Source organism: Lynx canadensis, chromosome C2 (genome assembly GCF_007474595.2).
Source record: "Lynx canadensis isolate LIC74 chromosome C2, mLynCan4.pri.v2, whole genome shotgun sequence".
NCBI classification, from domain to species: domain Eukaryota; kingdom Metazoa; phylum Chordata; class Mammalia; order Carnivora; family Felidae; genus Lynx; species Lynx canadensis.
This window is the reverse complement of record NC_044311.2, coordinates 106,382,965-106,404,068: the sequence shown is the minus strand read 5'-3', so window position 1 is coordinate 106,404,068 and position 21,104 is coordinate 106,382,965. Positions and strand designations below refer to the sequence as shown.

The window sequence follows — 21,104 nt, the reverse complement described above, 5'->3', positions numbered from 1 at the left end:
ATGTTAGCTCTAGTGCACATTCAAGTAGTCTTAGTCTCTGCATCAGATGAACCTGGGAGTTGGTATACTCTTAGGAAAGAGGAAAGTTGATGTTTATAGCCAACTTGAAAATGATTTCTGAAATCATCACATCTGTGACTCCTAATACAATCCAACTGATTATTATTCATTGTGCCCTAGGTCTGTAGACCAGTTCTTCCGTCTGTAACCGTTGGCCTTTTACCTACTGCCCTCATTCTTGTCACATGTCTTATTTCCCTTAGGTTTATTATTCTCTTAAGAGTCCTGTCCTGGCTAATTTGGGATATCAAGCTGTCATTAAAAGACCCAACTCATGAATTCTTAAATACTTTTAAAAACAACCCTTTGCTTTGTAGTCATCACAGTAAGAAAAAAAGACATTTCACATCATCGTTTGCAAAACACAGAGCACAAATAATCCTTACTTTCTCTTGAAATTAATAAGTAAGTTCCATAGAGAGAAATATTCTCTTCTATAGTGTCATCCATGAATTATCATAAGATTGTTTGCTTTGTGTTTGTTTCTCTTCAAGAATGAGTGCCACGCAAGCAAATCCATGTTCTCTTCACATCAGAGACAATCTAAGACAGCCTTCAGAATCCCCAAAGTTACACTGTTGCCAACTTCTCCCTGATTTTCAAAGATGTTAGTGTAATAACCAAAATGGAAAGGACTTCAGAATATTCAAGTGAGAAATCTAATACGATGTCTGTTCAATGCCAGGCATTGCTCTTGGGGATACAAAGATAAGAATATTTTGTCCCATTCCTTTATTGTTGCACTTCCATCATGCTAATAAAACGCTATGTACTTGAAATTCATGTAACTTTAAATTTTATTACGGGGGCACCTGGGTGGTTCTGTTGGTTAAGTGCCCGTCCAACTCTTGATCTCATTGGGTCATGATCCCAGCGTCGTGGACTTGAACCCTGTTTTGAGCTCTGCACTGACAGCACAGAGCCTACTTGGGATTCTTTCTCTCTCTCTCTCTCTCTCTTTCTGCCCCTCCCCCACTCATGTGCACGCTCTGTCTCTCAAAGTAAATAAATTTAAAGAAAATAAAATCTGGGGCGCCTGGGTGGCTCAGTCGGTTAAGCAGCTGACTTCGGCTCAGGTCATGATCTCGCGGTCTGTGAGTTCGAGCCCCGCGTCGGGCTTTGTGCTGACAGCTCAGAGCCTGGAGCCTGTTTCAGATTCTGTGTCTCCCTCTCTCTGACCCTCCCCCGTTCATGCTCTGTCTCTCTCTGTCTCAAAAATAAATAAACGTTAAAAAAAATTTAAAAAAAAGAAAAGAAAATCTATTGCAAAATTTGGTATCTATATAGCACATTAAAATTTTATAGGGAAGAGAAAAGTGGTCTGTAAGAAATAGGAAAGAATTACACTTTTTGCAAAAATAATTTTCTTATTTTCCCTTATACCTGGTAAAGGATTCACCTCATTGGTACCTAAGCTTTATAAACTGTTTTCACTTCTTGACCAACCATGGGAGTACCACCAGTTGTCAAAAAAAGGTGTGCTTTTATAATGATAGGAAATAGAGGTGTGTATCCTGTCATAATTTAAGGTACAGATGGAAATCATCTTAGAGTCATTACATATTTAAGCAACTTGCTATATACTGATGAAAAAACAAAATGTCAAATCAGAAAATAGTTTCCTTGGGCTGACATCCCTGCATCGGTGTAGTACATGAACAGATTTTAAAATACATAATAAAAGTTCCACATCTAGGATACAAAGTAGTATAGAAAACAAGCACTATATTGAAAAATAAAGTAATTTCTTAATTCTCATTAGTTTGCATATCTGCAACCACATATCTAAACCCTCACAACTGAAGAGACCATTTCTTCATTTACAGTCTTATGCTCTGTGATGGTTCTAAGTTAAAAGGAATTAGCATTGCAGTATGGGAAACACTAAACAATTTATAAATTAGTGAGGTAATTTTTTATTATATACCATACATACAATAAACAGTTTTGGTGAATTACTTTAATAGCAAGTGAAAAACACATTATTATGACTTATAATTTGTATTCTTTATTTTAATCATGTTAAAAATTCTGGAAACTAGTTGTTCTGTGGCATGTTTACATGAAGTTTGTGTTTGTAATAATGATTTTGTTCACTGAGCAAAATTGCTTTAAAGGGAAGTATCTTCCTTGGTTGATAGAATTTTAAAATAGGAATTTTATTACCTTTTTTTTTCTCTACTAAGATTAATGATTTTTATCCCCATATGAAATTTTCCTACACATTGTGACGGATGGGTAACAGTGAAAGATAGTGTTCATTCTGTCTTGTTTCCTCAGTAAATCATAAAATGGTATTTATTTGTGTTGCAAATTGCCTTAGCTTTGCACTTCAGCACCACCTGGTGGACAAAATATCTTTTTTCCCCCTCTACAGTTTAAAATAGCCCCTTCATACTCTATATCCAATTATGACACATCTTAATAGATATTTAATTGAAAACATATTTAATATTAAAAACAGTTGTGAACAAACTAAGATAAAAAATCTGAGATGTTTCCTAAGTACTATTGCCAAGTTAAATCCCTGAGGCTTTTAAACTTCATGAATATATACAGATTTGTATAGTATGTTGCATACATATGCTAAAGTTGTGGGGGTTTTGACAATTTAATTTTTATCATCTAAATTTTTCCTCGATAAAAAATTAAATAAGATCAGGAAATTTTCTGTACCTTAGTAGCAGATTATGGTTTGAGTTAGATTGTCTATCCAAAATTCAGAGTAACCACTTGGTAAACACTTTACAAAGAATTTTTATGCTACAGATTCCTGTCTTGTTAATATTTTATGTGTAATTAAAATTAAAACCAGTATATTAACCATTGCTACTATAAAATAAGCCATTTTCAGTTTCATTTTTCTACTTTTAAAATTTAGTTGTGGTCTTATATGTATTAGTTCTCAGTTTTTAATAGTTTTTTAAAATTTTCCAGAGGTTAAATTTGACAGTATTTTCAATGAAAAACACAAATACATATAAAGCTAATTTTGAGAATTTTAAAAATGATGATCTTTGTGTAATTCCATGTGACTATGAAATAGAGTATAATTTTTTTCTTATGACATCCAGTTAAGAAGAGAATATCCTTTCAGATTCCACTATGTTCCTTTGGGATACACACTTATGTATTCCCTGGTAAAATTGAGGGGTCTATAAATTTGAATGTGTGACATTCCAAAGCTTAGTAGCTAAAGAAGAATTGTTGCCATTTAAGTAGGAAGTATGTTCTAGCTTCATGCTTTCTATAGTCATATAAGATAAAATTATAATAGATAATTTTCATTAAGACATATATCTTGAACTGAAGTTATTTGCTTGGTTACTTCAAGAAAACATTTAAAATCTCTCTTTTTTCTTCCTTTCATCTAAAGGCCTTGGATGGTATACTGTAAATTCAGCATATGGAGATACCATTATTATGCCTTGCCGACTTGATGTACCTCACAATCTCATGTTTGGAAAATGGAAATATGTAAGTGTGACCTACCTTGGACTTGGTTAACTGCTTCTAGTTTTTGATTTTTGTTTGTTTGTTTGTTTGTTTTTGAGATACTATTCCTTCTGTGAGTAAATGTGAATTTCAAATTAACATAATGGCAATATTTAGCTGTGAGTACAAGTGTAGGAAGGTAGAATTAATGTGTTGAATATCTCAAAAGAGTAATTCCTAAGTCTTACATAAGAAGTGCTATTTTAAAATAAAGCCAATAAACACGTAATTCTTAGATCATATTAGTCTGAAAGATTTAACCTTAAATGTTAGAGGCAGAGGAAAAGGCAGAGTTCCAGAGTAAAATCAGTGGAATATAGGACAGAGCTCAGTGAAAGACGGCAGCCTTTCTCCATATACTCATGTTCTGTTTGGTGTGGCTATTGCAAAGGCAAAATACACTAGTTGCGAGAGTACCCAAATATTCATTGGGAATTAGTCATCAGCGTTAGAAGCTTGTTTTTAGTATTGTCTTAGGAACATATTGATGTGGCAGGTCCTTTTTACATTTAACATTTGTTCCTTTAGTCATTTCTTACAGATAGCACATCATATCTTCTCAGGTGTCAAGGTACAGATGGGTCTGGAAATGGAGGGTAGATATCCTGGTAGATGGATATAGGGTGGCTAGGTAACATCTAATGATAAAATGTTTCAACCTAATTACCGAAACCAACAAAAGGTAGCTGTGTGGCACAATTTCCTAAGGCTGAATCACATGAGACTCATGGTAGTTTGCAAGTTTAAAGTAGCCATATATTTCCTTGAACACAGTAGGCAGTTTTTCCCAAGTTCCCCGAAATGTTAAAACGTATTTAAATAGGAAAAAAAAATCCGATGGTCAAATAATTTTTGAAAACTTTATCACAATACTTCTCAGAGCTTTTCACACACTAAAATGCATTATGAATTGTCTAGGATTGATTCATTTCTTAGATTTTTTTTAACCACCAACTTTTTCTTTCAAGTATCTGCCAGAACAAACATTTTGCAGAATACACTTTGGGAAATGTACTTAAGGTTGCACTCAAGGAAGGATAGAACACAGTCTTTCAAAATGTACGTTCTTAAGTCAGACTGACATATTCTGCCATATACTTGTGGGATTCTGGACACGTGAATGAACCTCCATTGTCTCATCTAGAAAATGAGGTGATAAGAGTAATCTTCCTTACAGTGTTGTGAGGGTTCCATGAAGTAATTCTTATCAGAATATTGACTGAGCCCTTGGCACAAGGTACCTGTTACGACTGTTGGGCTGTGGAGCTCTAAGCCTACGTGCTTGTACGAGGGTCATATGGAAGCAGAGGAAGGGGACTTCCTCTGTGCTCTCCTTCTGATACCTAGATCACAGTGGGAAATTTTGAACTATTTCTGGTTTCTTATAAAACTAGAAATAGTAGGAAGCTATGGCCTATGAGTCTATTCACTCCCCTAAAACTCCAAGCGAGACTACCACATACTTGACCTGTTGCGCCAAACTTCCTGCCAAAATAAATGGAACACAGATGGTGAAACACTGTGATCATAAACATTCCTGATGATAATTCAGGGAATAATTTTCACCTAAACTGAACTGGTACAGTGGTAGTGGAAACAATAATGACAATTTTCAAATTGTTAATTAAGCCAAAAGCTTCAGCAATAAACGGATGAGATATATATGAAGTACCATGTGCTCTAAAAACAGTGTTGATTTGTAGACATAGTACAAAGGCTCTAATTTAATGAAAGATAAATGGTAGGTTTGGAAAGAGTGAAAGGGAGCAAACAGGGGAAGGATGGATTAGCTTCTCCCCACCTGCACAGTAATCCCCCTGTGAATAGAGATCATAGTTCCCTGAGTGCCTGTCCACACCTCACCCCCACCTCTTCTCCAGCATCTGCCTCAGTGCCTGGGACAGAAGGGGTATCTGACAGCTATCAAGAGCAGTACGGTGCAGTCATGATGGAGCTAGGCTGCGGAACTTCAACCTTGGCTCTCCTGGGATACACTAGCTGGGCTCCTGGATGATTTATTTAAGCAACCTCTGTCTGTACTGTGTAATCTGTAAATGGATCTAATATTGCAACTCTAACCTTCAGGGTTGTTATGAGTATTAAATCAGTTAATGCATGGAGAGCCCAAAGAAGATACCTGGCATATAATTAAATGCTCAAAATTTAATAACTATTATTCATTATGTAAATGTTTGAATATAGAAATATAAGGGATGGGTTTAACATCTTTCTCTCAGTGAAGGAATGATTTAGAGCAAGGATTTGCTTTGTAAACCATGGGAAAATTTAAAAATTTAAGGAGAATATTATTGATGTATTCAGATGTTCAACCAAATAAAACTTTTGGACTCTAAAATTAGCTTAGTAATTATCTTGGCTTGGGGCGCTATAACAAAATACCATAGAGTAGGGAGCTTAAGCAAAATATATTTATTTCTCATAGTTCTGGAGGCTTGGGAATCTAAGATCAAGGTGCTCGCAGGCTCTTTGTGAAGGTCCTTCTTATTTGCAGACAGCTGCCATTTTGCTATGTGCTCATATGACCTGTGTTTTCATGGAGAGAGAGACCTCTCTTCCTCTTCTTATGAGGCTACTAATCCCATCATAAGGGCACCATCCCAGGACCTCATATAAACCTAATTACCTCTCAAAGGCTTCCCCTCCAAATATCAACACACTGAGGGGTTAGGGCTTCAGCACATGAATTTGGTGGTGACACAAACATTTAGTCCATAACAGTAATAAATATTAATAATTTTAAAAATGTAACTTCCCACAGCACCTTGAACTTTGCCATGCACTTTAAAATATTTTATCATATTTTATTTTCTCAAAGGCCTTGTGAGGTAAGTTAAAGGGATTGGCTGCTCTGTTAGAGTAAATTGCTTATTCGGTAAAAAGATTTTTGTGGGAGCAAAGGAAGAGATGAATTATATGTCTCGGGCTCTTGGCATAATTGCTCATGCCAGATTATATTTTATTTTGATAATAAGTTTTTACACGAAAGCTCTTTGAGCTAAGTTTTATGACTCAGATAGCAAAACTATGGATTTTAGTGATTAATCTGATCCTGTTGCTTAATGGACATGATTGTTTCACAAGGGCAAATACTGTTCCTCCATGAAGACTCATTAAATTATGTTATGAGTAAAGGTCAGCTGTGTCAGTTTTGGCTGAAACTAAAAGGTGTGGACATTTGAAGTATGTGGATTAAAGTAATGAATATGCAAAAGATAACCATCCAGGATTTCTAAATTAGTGTTTGCAGCCCATGTGTATGCTTGCTGGGAAGGTTAGCTGAATATCATTTTGTACATTTGCATGTTTGTTTTCATCTATTTTTTTCTTTTATATTAGACCTAATGCCAGCCCTTGTTGGTTTCAGAACAGTCACTAATTCTGTTGTTTGGATGCAAGGAAAGTTAAGACTCCAATAGCTTTGTCTTTCAATTTTCACATATTTAAACTGATAACCTGTAAAAGAATTTACAGCCTCTCCTCTTATGAAGAGTAATTTTCTGTAACCAAAGAATATATGTGAAGCTCATATCCACAATGACTGTTCGTAGACAGAACTATAAATATTGGTAGAAGAATATGGCCAAGGAAATTGTGTTACTTTGGATGTAATCCTGAAACATCTGAATATGCTTGTTTCTAAAATGTGTTATTTTAATTTTTAGGAAAAGCCCGATGGCTCCCCAGTATTTATTGCCTTCAGGTCCTCTACAAAGAAAAGTGTGCAATATGATGATGTGCCAGAATACAAAGACAGATTGAGCCTCTCAGAAAACTACACTTTGTCTATCAGTAACGCAAGGATCAGTGATGAGAAGAGATTTGTGTGCATGCTAGTAACTGAGGACAACGTGTTTGAGGCACCTACAACAGTCAAGGTGTTCAGTAAGTAGTCTGTGGTGTAACTGCTAAGTGGGATTGATGGCTTGTACTAGAAAATGTTCTTTAGAAAGAAGAGTGAACTCTGTGGTGTCTCCACAGCAGGTATCTGTAAAGAGGACTTCTAACGATCTTCATTCTGCCCATGCATGCTGTCAGTGAGGAAAACCAAAAACCTGAATTTCAAATAGGAGTTTTGCAGTGAGGAACTAGAAGAATATTCTCTGTTGTTTTGTTGGCTAAAATTTCCTGTGATATGAAGTACTACAAGTGAAAACTGGCATGTGATCTTTAACTTTCACTGACACGTACAAATAAATGTTCTGTGAAATATACATAGCTATACGATACACATATTTGTGCATATCAGGCATACACACACACACACACACACACACACACACATACATACATATATATATGTATTAGGCTGAATAATATAAAATTAAGATTTTGATATATAAAAACAACAAAATACAGGCAAATCCAAGCCATGTTATAAATGAGAAATCTAAGCTTTCTGCATGTGTGTGTGTGCATGTATGTATAGTACTATATACGCACACACGTGCACACACACACATATACATCCTGGCCTTTAATGCCATTGCTATATTTCTTCAAAGTGTTCAGTTGTATTAGAAAATTGCTCCAAAATTAAAAATAAAAAAAAGCTTACCACACCATGAATGTGTATGTGGAATACACCAAGGAGAAAAAGTAGAGTAGGGTTGGAAGAAGAGAAGTCGGCAGAAGAAACTTGGAGTAATTACTGTAGTCATTATGGCAAAGTTACTTTGCCTAATGATAATATATAGTTAATGTTACTGTCCAAATAGCTATGTAAATGAGTGACTTGAGAAGTTCTAATTAAAACATTTTATCTTTTAATATTCAAATAAAAATCCCACCTCCTATTACATCATAATATTTTAGAAATTACAGGGAGAAAAATTGGTCACAAACATTTCAGAATGCCAGTCTTTTTAAATTAGGGTAGAAGGTCTCACTTTTCAATTTTTTCCCTGTTTTCTGATAACTTGACAGCACCTAGAAATTATTAAAATAAATAGGGAAGACAGAAACCTAGAGGGGCTTGCTACTACAGAAAACAATCATGGATTTTCTCCATTTTTCTTGTAACAGCCTATGCGACTAAGGAGAACTGTCCCTAAGTATTTACATAGATTTCAAAGCTCCTATGGGCTCATGACATGGATTCAAAGAATGTTTGTACTATCAAAGGAAACCTTTGTTCTCCAGAACCTTGTAAAAGCAATTATATGTTTCAATTGATTACCTTTCAGCTTAGAAGGCACTTTCCAGAAAACATCCACCCTTTTCAGTCATTTTATGACTCAAACCAAATTCCAAGTATTTGCCAGTCATGCCTTCCATTAAATACCCCAAATAATATGCATCCTTTATTTACCAGTGTTCCATGTATTTTTCTTCTTTCTTTCTTTCTTTCTTTCTTTCTTTCTTTCTTTCTTTCTTTCACTTCACTTTGATGTTATTAGGAAGATGGATGGTGCACTTCTAGGGACACTTTTTGTAAAGAGAATAAACCAAAATAATTTTTTTTTATTAGGCCATGATGTCATAAATATAAGTACACAACAAGAATGTCGCACAGTAGGTAGAGATTAAGTCACAGCTCCCTGAAGGTTACATGTATTGATTTGTCATTGTCGGGTTTCTTTTTCACTGTGTTAAAAATTATCAAATAGCAAGATGGTCTACAGGAAAGTTGATAAAATCCAGGTTGTTTCCTTTAGAAGAATCATTTGTGACAATTTTCAGAATACACTTTAAAAATACCATACAGCAATCTGAAAAAAAAAAAAATCCAGTTGGTCTACTTTGATAAAATTTGTATGCTATTTTGGAATACAGAGGATTTCCATGATTGTGAAAACAAACTCACACCCCACATACTGTCAGCACCTCCCTACCCCCCCTCTCTTTTGAATGTTGTTGAAAACAAAGTGATTCTCAGAAACAGAATTTGCATTCTAGGCTCTGGGCCAGGGAGAATTTAAACAGACAAGTTACACACTCTTGAAAATGGCATTTTATATTAGAAGCCGTGGGACCTCCAAGTCCAATTAAATGAACAGCGCAGCTCATGATAAGGAAAGTGTTTGCAAAAGCATATAGAGGCTTTGCTTTTTTAAAAAAATAATGAATTTACTTTGGGTCACATTTTGTGAAGCAAACAACAGCTGTGACAGGGAGGCTTTTATTCTGTGCATGTATATATTGCAGGCACTTAAGAGTTACTAGACTCATCAATCAGTCCTCTGTTTCCTTCTGTCAAATCACCTAGCAACATGCACTGTGTACTATAGAATCAAGTATGGTTAACGTGAGCTAATCCCAGATCAGCTTGCTGCAGAGTGCCATCCTCATGGGCAAACTCAAACTGTTTTTATTCAAAGTGAGGCCATGACTGATGACTCTGTTACCTCTGGTGTAGGTTTGTTTGTTTAGTTTTAAACTGTATCTCAGATACAATAGTCATGCCCATAAAGCAAGCCAGATTCAAATAAGTCCCATTTTTTATTGCCACTAGTACAGCTTTTTATTTTCTTTTTCCTTTTTTTTAAAGTTTATTTATTTTGAGAGAAAGACAGCAAGGAGGGGAGATACAGAGAGAAGGAGAGAGAGAATCCCAAGCAGGCTCTATGCTGTTAGCACAGAGCCTAGTGCAAGGCTCAAACTCATAAACCATGAGATCATGACCTGATCCCAAACCAGGAGTACAACACTTAACCGACTGAGCCACCCAGGTGCCTCTTGCACAGCTTTTTAAAAAATAATTGGATGGCATCAGAATTAAACTGTGTTTGCATTTAATGCACATTTGAAGATCATAAAAAAATTTCAGAATCAACAGTAAAGACTTTAAAGGTCTGAAAGATTCATTGCAGTCATTGTACAAAAGTCTTGGAGCTCAAGAGTACCCAGATTGCCAACTGGCTGTCAGTAGTTTAACAGAAACATCACCGACTGGTTATCAGAAGACCTTGCTTTGTTAGGTCTGCTGCTAATTTCTGACTTTGGGGAGGTTTACTAGTCTGGCACTACGATTCTCTCATCAACAGTAAAATGACTGCTTTGAATTTGTGGGTGGTTTTCCTACTGTGTTCCTAGGATTTTCTTGAGTAGCTAATGAAGAGGGCTGGTAGGTCAGGTGAGGCACTGCTTCGATTAGTTAGCCTTCCACCCACTCGATATTTCAAAGTTTTTTCGTGATAATTCATTTAGGAACAACAACATAAAAGGGAGAATGGCTCTAGCTCTAAAAAGGCATTTGAAAACCACAGTCTAGGCTAATTGGTAAGCCCTCCTGTACTCTACTGTCTGGTGTTAAAAGGAAGACTGTTTCCATGACATAGAGTCGGTGGACACTTGGACCAGCTCTTCCCTTAGAGATGGGCAGTGCTGGTTGACTTCAAACAGTTACTTTAGAGCTTTCATTTGAACACTGTTCTCCATGTTTTATTAGAACTGAGCACCCTTCCTCTCCCCCTGCCCTGTAAAAGTTAATCAACCTGCAAGGAATTTTTTTTTTTTTTTAACTGAAGGAAGCAGAAAATGACCTATTTAACAAATGAGACCTACACAGTATATTTTATTTTAATTCTCTAAATATAAAAAGTACTTTCCCCATCTCTTGAGGAAAATAAGCTATAAGAGGTAAAGTACTCTTATAAAGTACAAAGTACTTTATAACAAAGTACTTTATGACAAAGTACTGAGAAGCTCTCGTGAATCAATGTAACCAGTGCACCTTTTTTTTCTTTCTTTCCTCCCATATCAAACTGAGCTGTCCTATGTGTGGTATTTGGTAATAGCACTGTATATTGTGGGTGATATAGGAAGTTTTGTCTTCATCACTTCATCCTCAGCTGGCTGTGATGCTCTTGCAAAATTATTTTACTAATGCAAATAAATTTCTTGTATGACTTTTCCTTTCAATTCTACATTCAGTTATGAATCCCTAAATTATAGTAAGACATAATTCATGTAAAGTTTTTTTTTTTAAACACTTCGGAATCAATATGCAATTTTGCTAAAATAGTACGTGTCCTCTTTTATGGCTCTCCAACTAATACCCATTGATTGTTACAAACTAATGTAAGAAAATTACATATAAAATATCTAGTGGGTTTGAAACCAAAGTTTGGGAGAAAAGAACTCAAAGAATTCCAGTAGCCATTACCATTATTCCACAATACCCATTGTGACTCTTCCAAAAAAAAAAAAAAAATGAGTTACAAAGTGGAGTGGTCTAAACTTTAAGCACTCTTCACCAGGTTTCCTGTTTTTTCCAGTTTCATTTATTGAAAAAACTATACATTTTAGAAAATGTTTATGGAAGAAATGTCAACATGGCCATGTGTAAAGGACCAACATTTGTAACACAACAAGTATTTATGATCTTATGTGCACTGGACATCACAAGGTTACGAAACAGAAGAATATATATATATATTCTGCATAAGAGGACATATGCGCCCAGCCGTTTTGGTATATAGTTTTTTTTGGCAAACTTAGAAAGTAATGAAGCTTAGCAACACCACCCACCTACATTTTGTATTAAGAGCCTCAATTAAAAAAAAAAGGAACCTCAGATTTTTTTTCAGTTGATTTTTCATATCTCTTTATATATTCCAGGCATAGATACTACTGAAGGGGAAACAAACACAAAAATTGTTCTTTTTTTCTTCTTAATTTTGATTCTTGATTGACTACATAAATTAATTTAATATCTTACCTCTCTTATGCTCTCAGAGAGGTATCACTAAATAATTGATTTTGGTTCCCAGAGAACTTTGGCTTACTTACTTAAGCACCAAGAATTTTCATCTTGTTTAAATATTTTGAATGTAGCCTTCTCTCAAATGTTTTAGACTTTGGCTTAAAACATAAATTCAGAATGGAATGTAATGTTTTATCAGTAACTCAGGGTTGTAATTGTGGACATTAATGACTTTACATTAAAACAGTGATAACACCAGTGCTTAACTGATATATGGAAGGCTTTAGTCCCCTACCCTGTGTTTCCCAGAAATTGCTGTTTATTTTGACTTTTTTTTGGTCCGCTTTTAATAATTTTTTGGTCACATTTCTAACAGTCAGAATATCAGGTTTCACTTCTTGTTTGTGTTAATGTAATTGTCTCTGTTTTACCTTTCCATTCTTCTGTATTTTGTCTATTTTCTCTTTCTTGTGGTTTGTTTCCAATCTGTATATTTAGAAAACAATCATCTTATGAAAATTGAATTAGAATTATATTTCTAGAGTCAATAGAGTCAATAGTAAGTAGGTGCTCCTATAATTAAACTGCACAAGCTGAACACATAGGAAGATATACTATTATTATTCATTGTTCCAATTTCTAATATAAAATAATTGCAAAAGGGAAATTAACTCTTAATATTAACATGAAGAAGTTTACTTTTTTTTTTTTTTTTTACATAGTCTTGGTGATATCCATTTTGCCGTTCCAAAGACTTTTTGTCTTCATCTTTATTTTCTGTAATTGTCTGGGTGGCAGCATATCTGATAACTGAATTGCAAATTGAGTAATAATTATATAAAAGCCAATTTAATCTAGTTTGGTAGTAAAAATTAAAGGTACTAGAGACAGTAATCCATTAGACCATGAACAAAAGAATAACTGGTTGTTTTTATTTGTGTGTTTATATGAAAATAGAATAGTTTTGCTTCTTGAGATTCACAAAAATCAATACAAAGAGGCAAATTCCATTTTATATAGACTAATTGTTAGAGCAAATTAAAAAGTCCATCAGTGATAGATATGTAACATCAAGGAATAAATAAAGTTTGAATAATGCCTTATTGCTAAGATTTTTAAACGTTTATTTATTCATTTTGAGAGAGAGAGAGAGAGAGAGAGAACGAGCGAGCAGGGGAGGGGCAGAGAGAATCCCAAGCAGGCTCCGTGCTGTGAGCCCGGAACTGATATGAGGCTTGAACCCAGGAACAGTGAGATCATGACCTGAGCCAAAACCAAGAGTCAGATGCTTAACTACTTACCCAATTGAGCCACCCAGGTGCCCTCCTGAGATTTTTAATCAGTTCTTTCTGAGGGCTCTCTTAGAATGGATGCTTACAGAACTTCCTATATTTAAAATGCTCTGTCCATTATCTCAGTTCCAAATTTGAAGGATATCCCCACATTTAAAGTTTCGTAATGTGACTTCACTTTAAAGATGAGGTTTGAGATACACAGAAAACTTGAGCTTCTATATCCCTTAACTCCTGTTAGTTACCATGATTTTAGAGCCATGATTCTCAGTGTGCCTGAGAATCTTATAGGAAACTTGTTTTAAAAAGTAGATTTATATAGGACTTCCCTAGATACTCTGATTCTGCATTTTTAACAAGTACCCACTGTGGATTCAGGTCTTCACCTAAGTAGCTGGAAGTTATTAGTAAATAGAAAGTACACATGATAATCAATTGGAAACAACATTCATATTTAGTATATTAACCTCTGTTTCACTATCAAATCCATATTCACTGTTTATAAAGCATTCAGAAAACATTACCAGTATTTTATTTAAAGGTGTAATAGGCATTTAAAATAGTATTTAATATAATAAAGCAAATATTGGGAGGTAGTGGGCTAACCAGATTTCTTAATTACAGATTATATGGGAATGTGGTCTTCATTGCTTGTGCTTGTTTTTCTTTGAATAAGTGAATTCTTTTTCTATAATCCAAATCATAAATGTCTTTTTGTTCCTTCATGTGTACTTAATACCTTTCTCTACTTAACTTTAGAGCAACCATCTAAACCTGAAATTGTAAGCAAAGCACCTTTTCTCGAAACAGAGCAGCTAAAACAGGTAAGAACTTGGATTAATTGCCTTCACTTAGCTTAATGTTAAATGTCTTCTCCTGGCTTCAGATGCCAGGACAAATAAGGATAGACTTTGCTCTTATGGAGGTGGCAAGGTTGCCAGTGCCAATCAGAAAGTCTGCCCGAGTTAGAGTGGGAACACGGAGGATGATGTAATCATTTCTGAAGGGAGAAGAGTGGGGAATAATCAGACATCAGCCTTTCTTGTTTGAATGAACTGAATGTTAAGTGGAGTCTTAATGTTAAGATGAGTAGATTTTCTCCAAGCCAAGGGTAGAAAGGCTTTCCAACAACATGATACACTATGACATGAAGGAGAATGGCATTTTTAGGAAGCATCAAGTTATTCACTTCGCTGGAACTTTGTGTAGCAGAACAGTGGGCAAGAGAGTACAATAAAAGATAAATCTGGAGAAGTAAAGAGAAGCTGGGTTATGACAAGCCTTATGTAATGGTGGGAGTTTGGACTTTATCCTATTGACAGATCAAACTGTTGAAAAGTTGAGGTAAAGATGTGATAAGATCAGATTTGAACAATCGCATTAGCAGAAGTGTGAAGAGAGGCTGTATTGAGAAGGGACAAACTGGAGTTTACATTTGGGCTAATGGACTAATGATATTATTTTCACTAACTGAAATACCTAAATTTTCCTTTGTGAAGAAAAAAACCAAACAGTTCTTTGAATCAGATTAAATTTTTTCTGCATAACAGGGGTGCCTGGGTGGCTCAGGTTGGTAGAGCCTCCAACTCTTGGTTTCAGCTCAGGTCATGATCTGGTGGCTTGTGAATTCAAGCCCTGCCTCAGGCTCTGTGCTGACAGTGTGGAGCCTGCTTGGGATTCTCTCTCTCCCTCTCTGTCTCTCAAAATAAATAAATAAACTTAAAATTTTTTTTTAATCTTTAAAAAATTTTTACTGCATCACATTTTTTAACAATGCTAGCTATTAAAGTTATAACACGTTTGAAAAAAGTGGTGGGAATTATAGATTTGGAAGTGTATGTATCTGAACTTGATATAGTACGAGACTGGAGAGGCAGCCCCACTTAATGACTCTTGCATACTAAGATCTGTGAACCATGGGAAAAGCCAATGTTAATGCAGTTATGTTATTTAGTTAATGTTAAAAATGAATAATGTCGAAATGAATTTGGTAATGCTTTTAAATGAATGTGATTTTATTAAAAGTGGCAGCATCTATTGCATATTTTTAAATGGGCAAGACCATAATTTTAAGTATGAGACCTTGTTTTTAATGCAAGAGAGCATTTATTCAGTCCCTCGTCCATGCTCAGATAATGAATGGGTCAGGGAACCTTTGGAATAACTGCATCCTCTGAGGAGTCTAAAACTTTCAAATTGACAACCACTGATGGAAATGAGGTAGCAACATTCCCTCTTCTTTTTGCAGTTGGGAGACTGCATTTCAAAAGACAGTTATCCAGATGGCAACATCACGTGGTACAGGAATGGAAAAGTGCTACAACCTCTTGAAGGAGGTGGGTATGCAGTGGGCAATAAATTCAGATGACCTATTTTGACTTTCTCTTCTCTTGGCATTCCTTAGACTGTCCTGCATCTAAACATATTGCCCTCTTTGATCTATGACTCTATGCTTTGTTACTTTAAGTAACCATTAAGTCATTAAGTGATTCTTCAAAACATCATTTTAGCCCTTGTGTGGAAGAATCAAGAGCAGAGAAAAATTATTTCTGTATATGGCATGTTCTAGACGTTAATTAAAGTGAGTGGGAGATAGGATTCCAGGATTCTATTTCTGTCTATTTCTCTGATTTCATCGTTCTGAAAAGACATTCTACCTCAGTACATGTCAATTTTCCCTCCTGTTAAATATAGTAAGAAGGACAAAACCACTTCTCAAAGATTTTGCGACATTCTATTAAGTGTTGTGATTTTCCAATGAAAGATGCTATCATTAGTATTCTTATTTTCTTCAGTGGTGGTCATAATTTTTAAAAAGCAAATGGACCCGGTAACTCAGCTCTATACCATGACTTCATCCCTGGAATACAAGGCAACCAAGGCTGACATACAAATGCCATTCACCTGCTCTGTGACATATTTTGGACCATCTGGCCAGAAAACAGTTCATTCTGAACAAGCAATCTTTGATATTTATTGTAAGTAACTATATAATCATGCAATTTAATTTCTGAGAGTATTCAAACGGTATTAATCTTCTAAGTCCCAATCCACATGCTCTTTGAATTCTGCTTTCAACCCCCCATTTCTGTTCTTCACTCAAATAATATCTTTCTCCTTGGAAGACCTTTTAAAATGAATGCTTAACTATCCTATGAAACCTTTCACTTTCCATTTGTCATTTCTGAACATCTCTTCTGTATTCTGCTAGATGCTAAATTCCTTAAAGACATGATCTCTGACTTAGTCTGACCCCTTTGGGTCGTCCTTAGCCTGGCACACAGCTATGAATTTTGTAAGAGTTCAAAATGCCATCTGATTACTTTCTGAATGAATGACAGATGAATAGAGGCTTATGACTGATTGGTCTTCTAGATATGGGATTTCCATTTTAATGAAAAAATGTATTTTAATAATGAGATCAATTGCATAAGTTTAAATAGGATGTGGTATTCCAAGACATTTGGTTAACTTTATTTAATAGATTGGAAACATAGAATATTATACTAAAAAGGAACCTTCTTGATCATCTGATCTAACAACATTATTTTACTCAGCAGTAAAGTGAGGGTCAGAGACTTGCCCTAAAGTGCCGTGGAGACTGGGTTAGAATCCTTTTCTGCAATCTTGTTCTCTATACTGTAAGGCAGGTGCCAAGATTCAGAGCAAACATACTCATAATGCAGGCCCAGCTCAGTGTGTTTCTAGAAGAGGAGCTTAACTACTTTTGGTCTCAGTTTGGAAAAAAAAATAACTCATAGTGTTGTTATGGAGATTAAGTGAAATCACAGATCTAAAATAGCATCCTATATCGCTCATTAAACTCTTGTTATTAAGTTAGTGTTATTATTACTATACGATCATTATTACTATGTAAGCATAGAACTAGAGATATCACTTTTGGAGAAATGTAAGAAAGCATGTCATTATTTTAAAAAAATGAATCAAAACTTCTTATAATACTACCGTATGGGTAGAATAACCTAGTACTTCTGCATCTATTCTGGAGAAAGAATAGAAATGCCAGTTGAGCCTTTGGAGAGTTTTGTCTCATCTACATTTCTATTTTGGTTCCATAAAATGCAGAATATTATATAGAAACAAAACTAAAATTCCACTTGCCCTAACAAGAAGAGATTGTTTTGCCTTAAACGCTGTATATAAGTTTCAACTTGACTTAAAAGCGAGGATTTAAAAGATTTCACTATGTACAGCTTATCTAACATCAAACTATTATTTCTGTAAGTAAAGGCAGAATTCTGTCTGTTCGAAAATATCCAATTGGAAATAAACTATCTTGGTGTAAGTGCAAGAGTACAAGACAGGAAAGAGCATCAAGATGAGTAATAAGGATGGGGAAATTGGCTTAAGAAAAAACAGGAATATATGTATCAGTCATGAGGAGTTGGGTAGGCAGAAAAGTCCTTGGAAGAATAAGAAGGAAATGATTTTACTGTGGCTGGATGGGGGGGGGGGAGTGTGCATTTGGCACAGCTTTTAAGAAGGCAAAATGTATGCAGTGCTGGGCTTCACAGTAAAGATATAAAAGTGCTTAAGATATAGTCCTGGCATTCAAGGAGTTTACTACTCCAATAGAGAAATAAGATAACTACATCAGGAGGAAATTGTCAGTGCAAGGTTGCAAATGGTAAGTGACACTCAGAACTCCGTAAAATAGCCCCCAAAGCTCAGATGCCCAAGGACAGTGATTCTCAGGCTTTTGTGTGCATCAGAATTACCAGAAGGACTTAGAACACAGATCACTGGATTCTGTTCTGAAGTTTCTCATCCAGTAGTTGTGGGGAAGGGTCCAGCACTTTGCATGTGTAACAAATTCCTTGGTGATACTCATGCTGTTCATCAGAGGACCACACTTGGAGACCCACCGCTCTAGGTGACTTCAGAGAGGAGAAGGCGGGAGCTAAACAGAAAGGACAAAGAATACATTCATAATACAGAAATTTGATCAATTTATCTTGAGAAAGATGCACTAGTCTACTCCTACCCTCATCTCCCTTACCCTGTCCAGTCAGTAATAAAGTTTTATAGAATCTAGTTCTTTAATCTTTATGTTTGTCTGATTCTGCCTCTGATGCTGCCTAAGAATGTGCCACCATTTGTCATCGCCAGTATTTCTGTGATTTCCAAAATAATATTCCTTTTGTTCACTCCAAACTGCCCTCCAAGCTGCTGCCAGAAATATCTTTCTAAAAACAAATGTGACCATGTTAGTGCTGTGTGATGACAGTTTTTTAATGACTCCTCAGATCTCTCAGATTAACCTTCACACCCCAAATATTTTTTCTTCCATGTTTTAATTTAAATTCCAGTTAGTTAACATACAGTGTAATATTAGTTTCAGGGGTAGGATTTAGTGATTCATCACTTACATACGACACCAGGTACTCATCACAAGTGTAGTGCCCTCGTTAATCCCCACCACCCGTTTAACCCAACTCCTGCACATCTCCTCTCCAGCAACCCTCAGTGTGTTCTCTATAGTTAAGAGTCTGTTTTATGGTTTGCCTCTCTCTCTTTCTTTTCCCCTATGTTCTTCTGTTATGTTTCTTAAATTCTGTATATGAGTGAAATCATATGTTTCTTTCATAAAATTGTCTTTGATTTATGTTGCTTAGCAAGATACTCTCTAGCTCCATCCACATCATTGCAAATGGCAAGATTTCATTCTTTTTATGGCTGAGTAATATTCCATTATGTGTGTATGTATATGTATGTGTGTGTGTGTGTGTGTGTGTGTGTGTGTGTACACATACAAACACACATCCCACTCTTCTTTATCCATTCATCAGTTGATAGACATTTTGGCTCTTTCCACAATTTGACTATTGTTGATAATGCTGCTATAAACATCAGGGTGCAAGTAACTTTCAAATTAGTATTTTTGTATCCTTTGGGTAAAGGATAGTGCAATTGCTGGGTCATAGGGTAGTTCTATTTTTAACTTTTTGAAGAACCTCCATCCTGTTTTACAGAGTGACTGTACCAGTTTGCACTCCCACCAATGGTGCAAGAAGGTTCCCCTTTCTCTGCATCTTCACCAATGCCTGTTGTTTCCTGTATTGTGAATTTTAGCCATTCTGACAGGTTTGAGGTGATATCTCACTGTAGTTTCGATTTCAGTTTCCCTGATGATGGGTAATACTGAGCATCTTTTCATATGTCTGTTAGCCATTTGTATGTCTTCTTTCAAAAAATGTCCATCCATGGGCATGGTCTTCTGCCCATTTTTTAACTGGATTATTTGTTTTTTGGATGTTGAGTTCTATACATTTTTGTATATTTGAATACTAATCCCTTATCAGATATGTCATTTGCAAATACATTCTCCCATTCTGAAGATTGGCTTTTAGTTTTGTTGATTGTTTTGTTCACTGTGCAGAAGCTCTTCATCTTGGTGAGGTCCCTTTATAGTTCAGGTTTCTTTTGTTTCTCTTGCCTCAGAAGACATATCTAGACATATCTATGAAGAAATTGCTACGGCTGATGTGAAAGAGGTTACTGCCCTTGTTGTCCTCTAAGATTTTGATGGTTTGCTGTCTCACAGTTAAGTCATTCATCCATTTTGAATTTATTTTTGTGTATGGTGTAAGGAGGTGATCTAGTTTCATTCTTTTGCATGTTGCTGTCCAGTTTTATCAGCACCATTTGTAAAGAGGCTATCTTTTTTCCATTGGATATTCTTTCCTGCTTTGATAAAGTTTAGTTGATCATATAGTTGTGGGTCCATTTCTGAGTTTTCTGTTCCATTGATCTGTGTCTGTTTTTGTTCTAGTACCATACTGTCTTGATGACTATAGCTTTATAATATAGCTTAAGGTTCAAAATTGTGATGCCTCCAGCTTTGCTTTGCTTTTCCAAGGTTGCTTTGGCTATTTGGGGTCTTTTGTGGTTCCATACAAATTGTAGGATTGTTTGTTCTAGCTCTGTGAAAAATGCTGGTGGTATTTTGGTAGAGATTGCATTAAATGTGTAGATTGCTTTGGGTAGTATCAACATTTTAACAATATTTATTCTTCCATTCCAAGAGCAGAGAAAGTTTTTGCATTTCTTTGTGTCATCTTCCATTTCTTTAATGAGTGCTTCATAGTTTTCAGATCTGTACTCTGAAAACTTTTACCTCTTTGGTTACATTTATTCCTAGGTATTTTATGGTTTTTGGTACAATTGTAAATGGGATTGATTCCTTGATTTTTTTTGTTCTGCTGCTTCATTATTGGTTTCTGGACACTGATTTTGTGTCCTGTGACTCTACTGAATTCATGTATGAGTTCTAGCAATTTTTGGTGGTGTCTTTCAGGTTTCTACACAGAGTATCATGTCATCTGCAAATAGTGAAAGTTTGACTTCTTCCTGGCTGATTGGATGGATTTTATTTCTTTTTGTTGTTTGATTAGTGAGACTGGAACTTCCAGTACTATGTTAAATAGTGGTGGGGCGCCTGGGTGGCGCAGTCGGTTACGCGTCCGACTTCAGCCAGGTCACGATCTCGCAGTCTGTGAGTTCGAGCCCCGCGTCGGGCTCTGGGCTGATGGCTCAGAGCCTGGAGCCTGTTTCCGATTCTGTGTCTCCTT

At 35.7% G+C, this 21,104-nt stretch overlaps 1 protein-coding gene across 2 annotated transcripts in view; it reads left to right on the top strand.

The window, feature by feature from the left end:
- ALCAM (activated leukocyte cell adhesion molecule) overlaps positions 1 to 21,104 on the top strand; it is a 214,814-nt gene that overhangs the window by 153,278 nt on the left and 40,432 nt on the right. For both annotated transcript variants that reach the window (XM_030329143.1, XM_030329141.1), the window contains exons 2-6: positions 3,437 to 3,537; positions 7,239 to 7,458; positions 14,272 to 14,336; positions 15,761 to 15,848; positions 16,308 to 16,490. In XM_030329143.1, the coding sequence (XP_030185003.1) occupies positions 3,437 to 3,537; positions 7,239 to 7,458; positions 14,272 to 14,336; positions 15,761 to 15,848; positions 16,308 to 16,490 (657 nt within the window). The remainder of the gene's footprint in view (positions 1 to 3,436; positions 3,538 to 7,238; positions 7,459 to 14,271; positions 14,337 to 15,760; positions 15,849 to 16,307; positions 16,491 to 21,104) is intronic.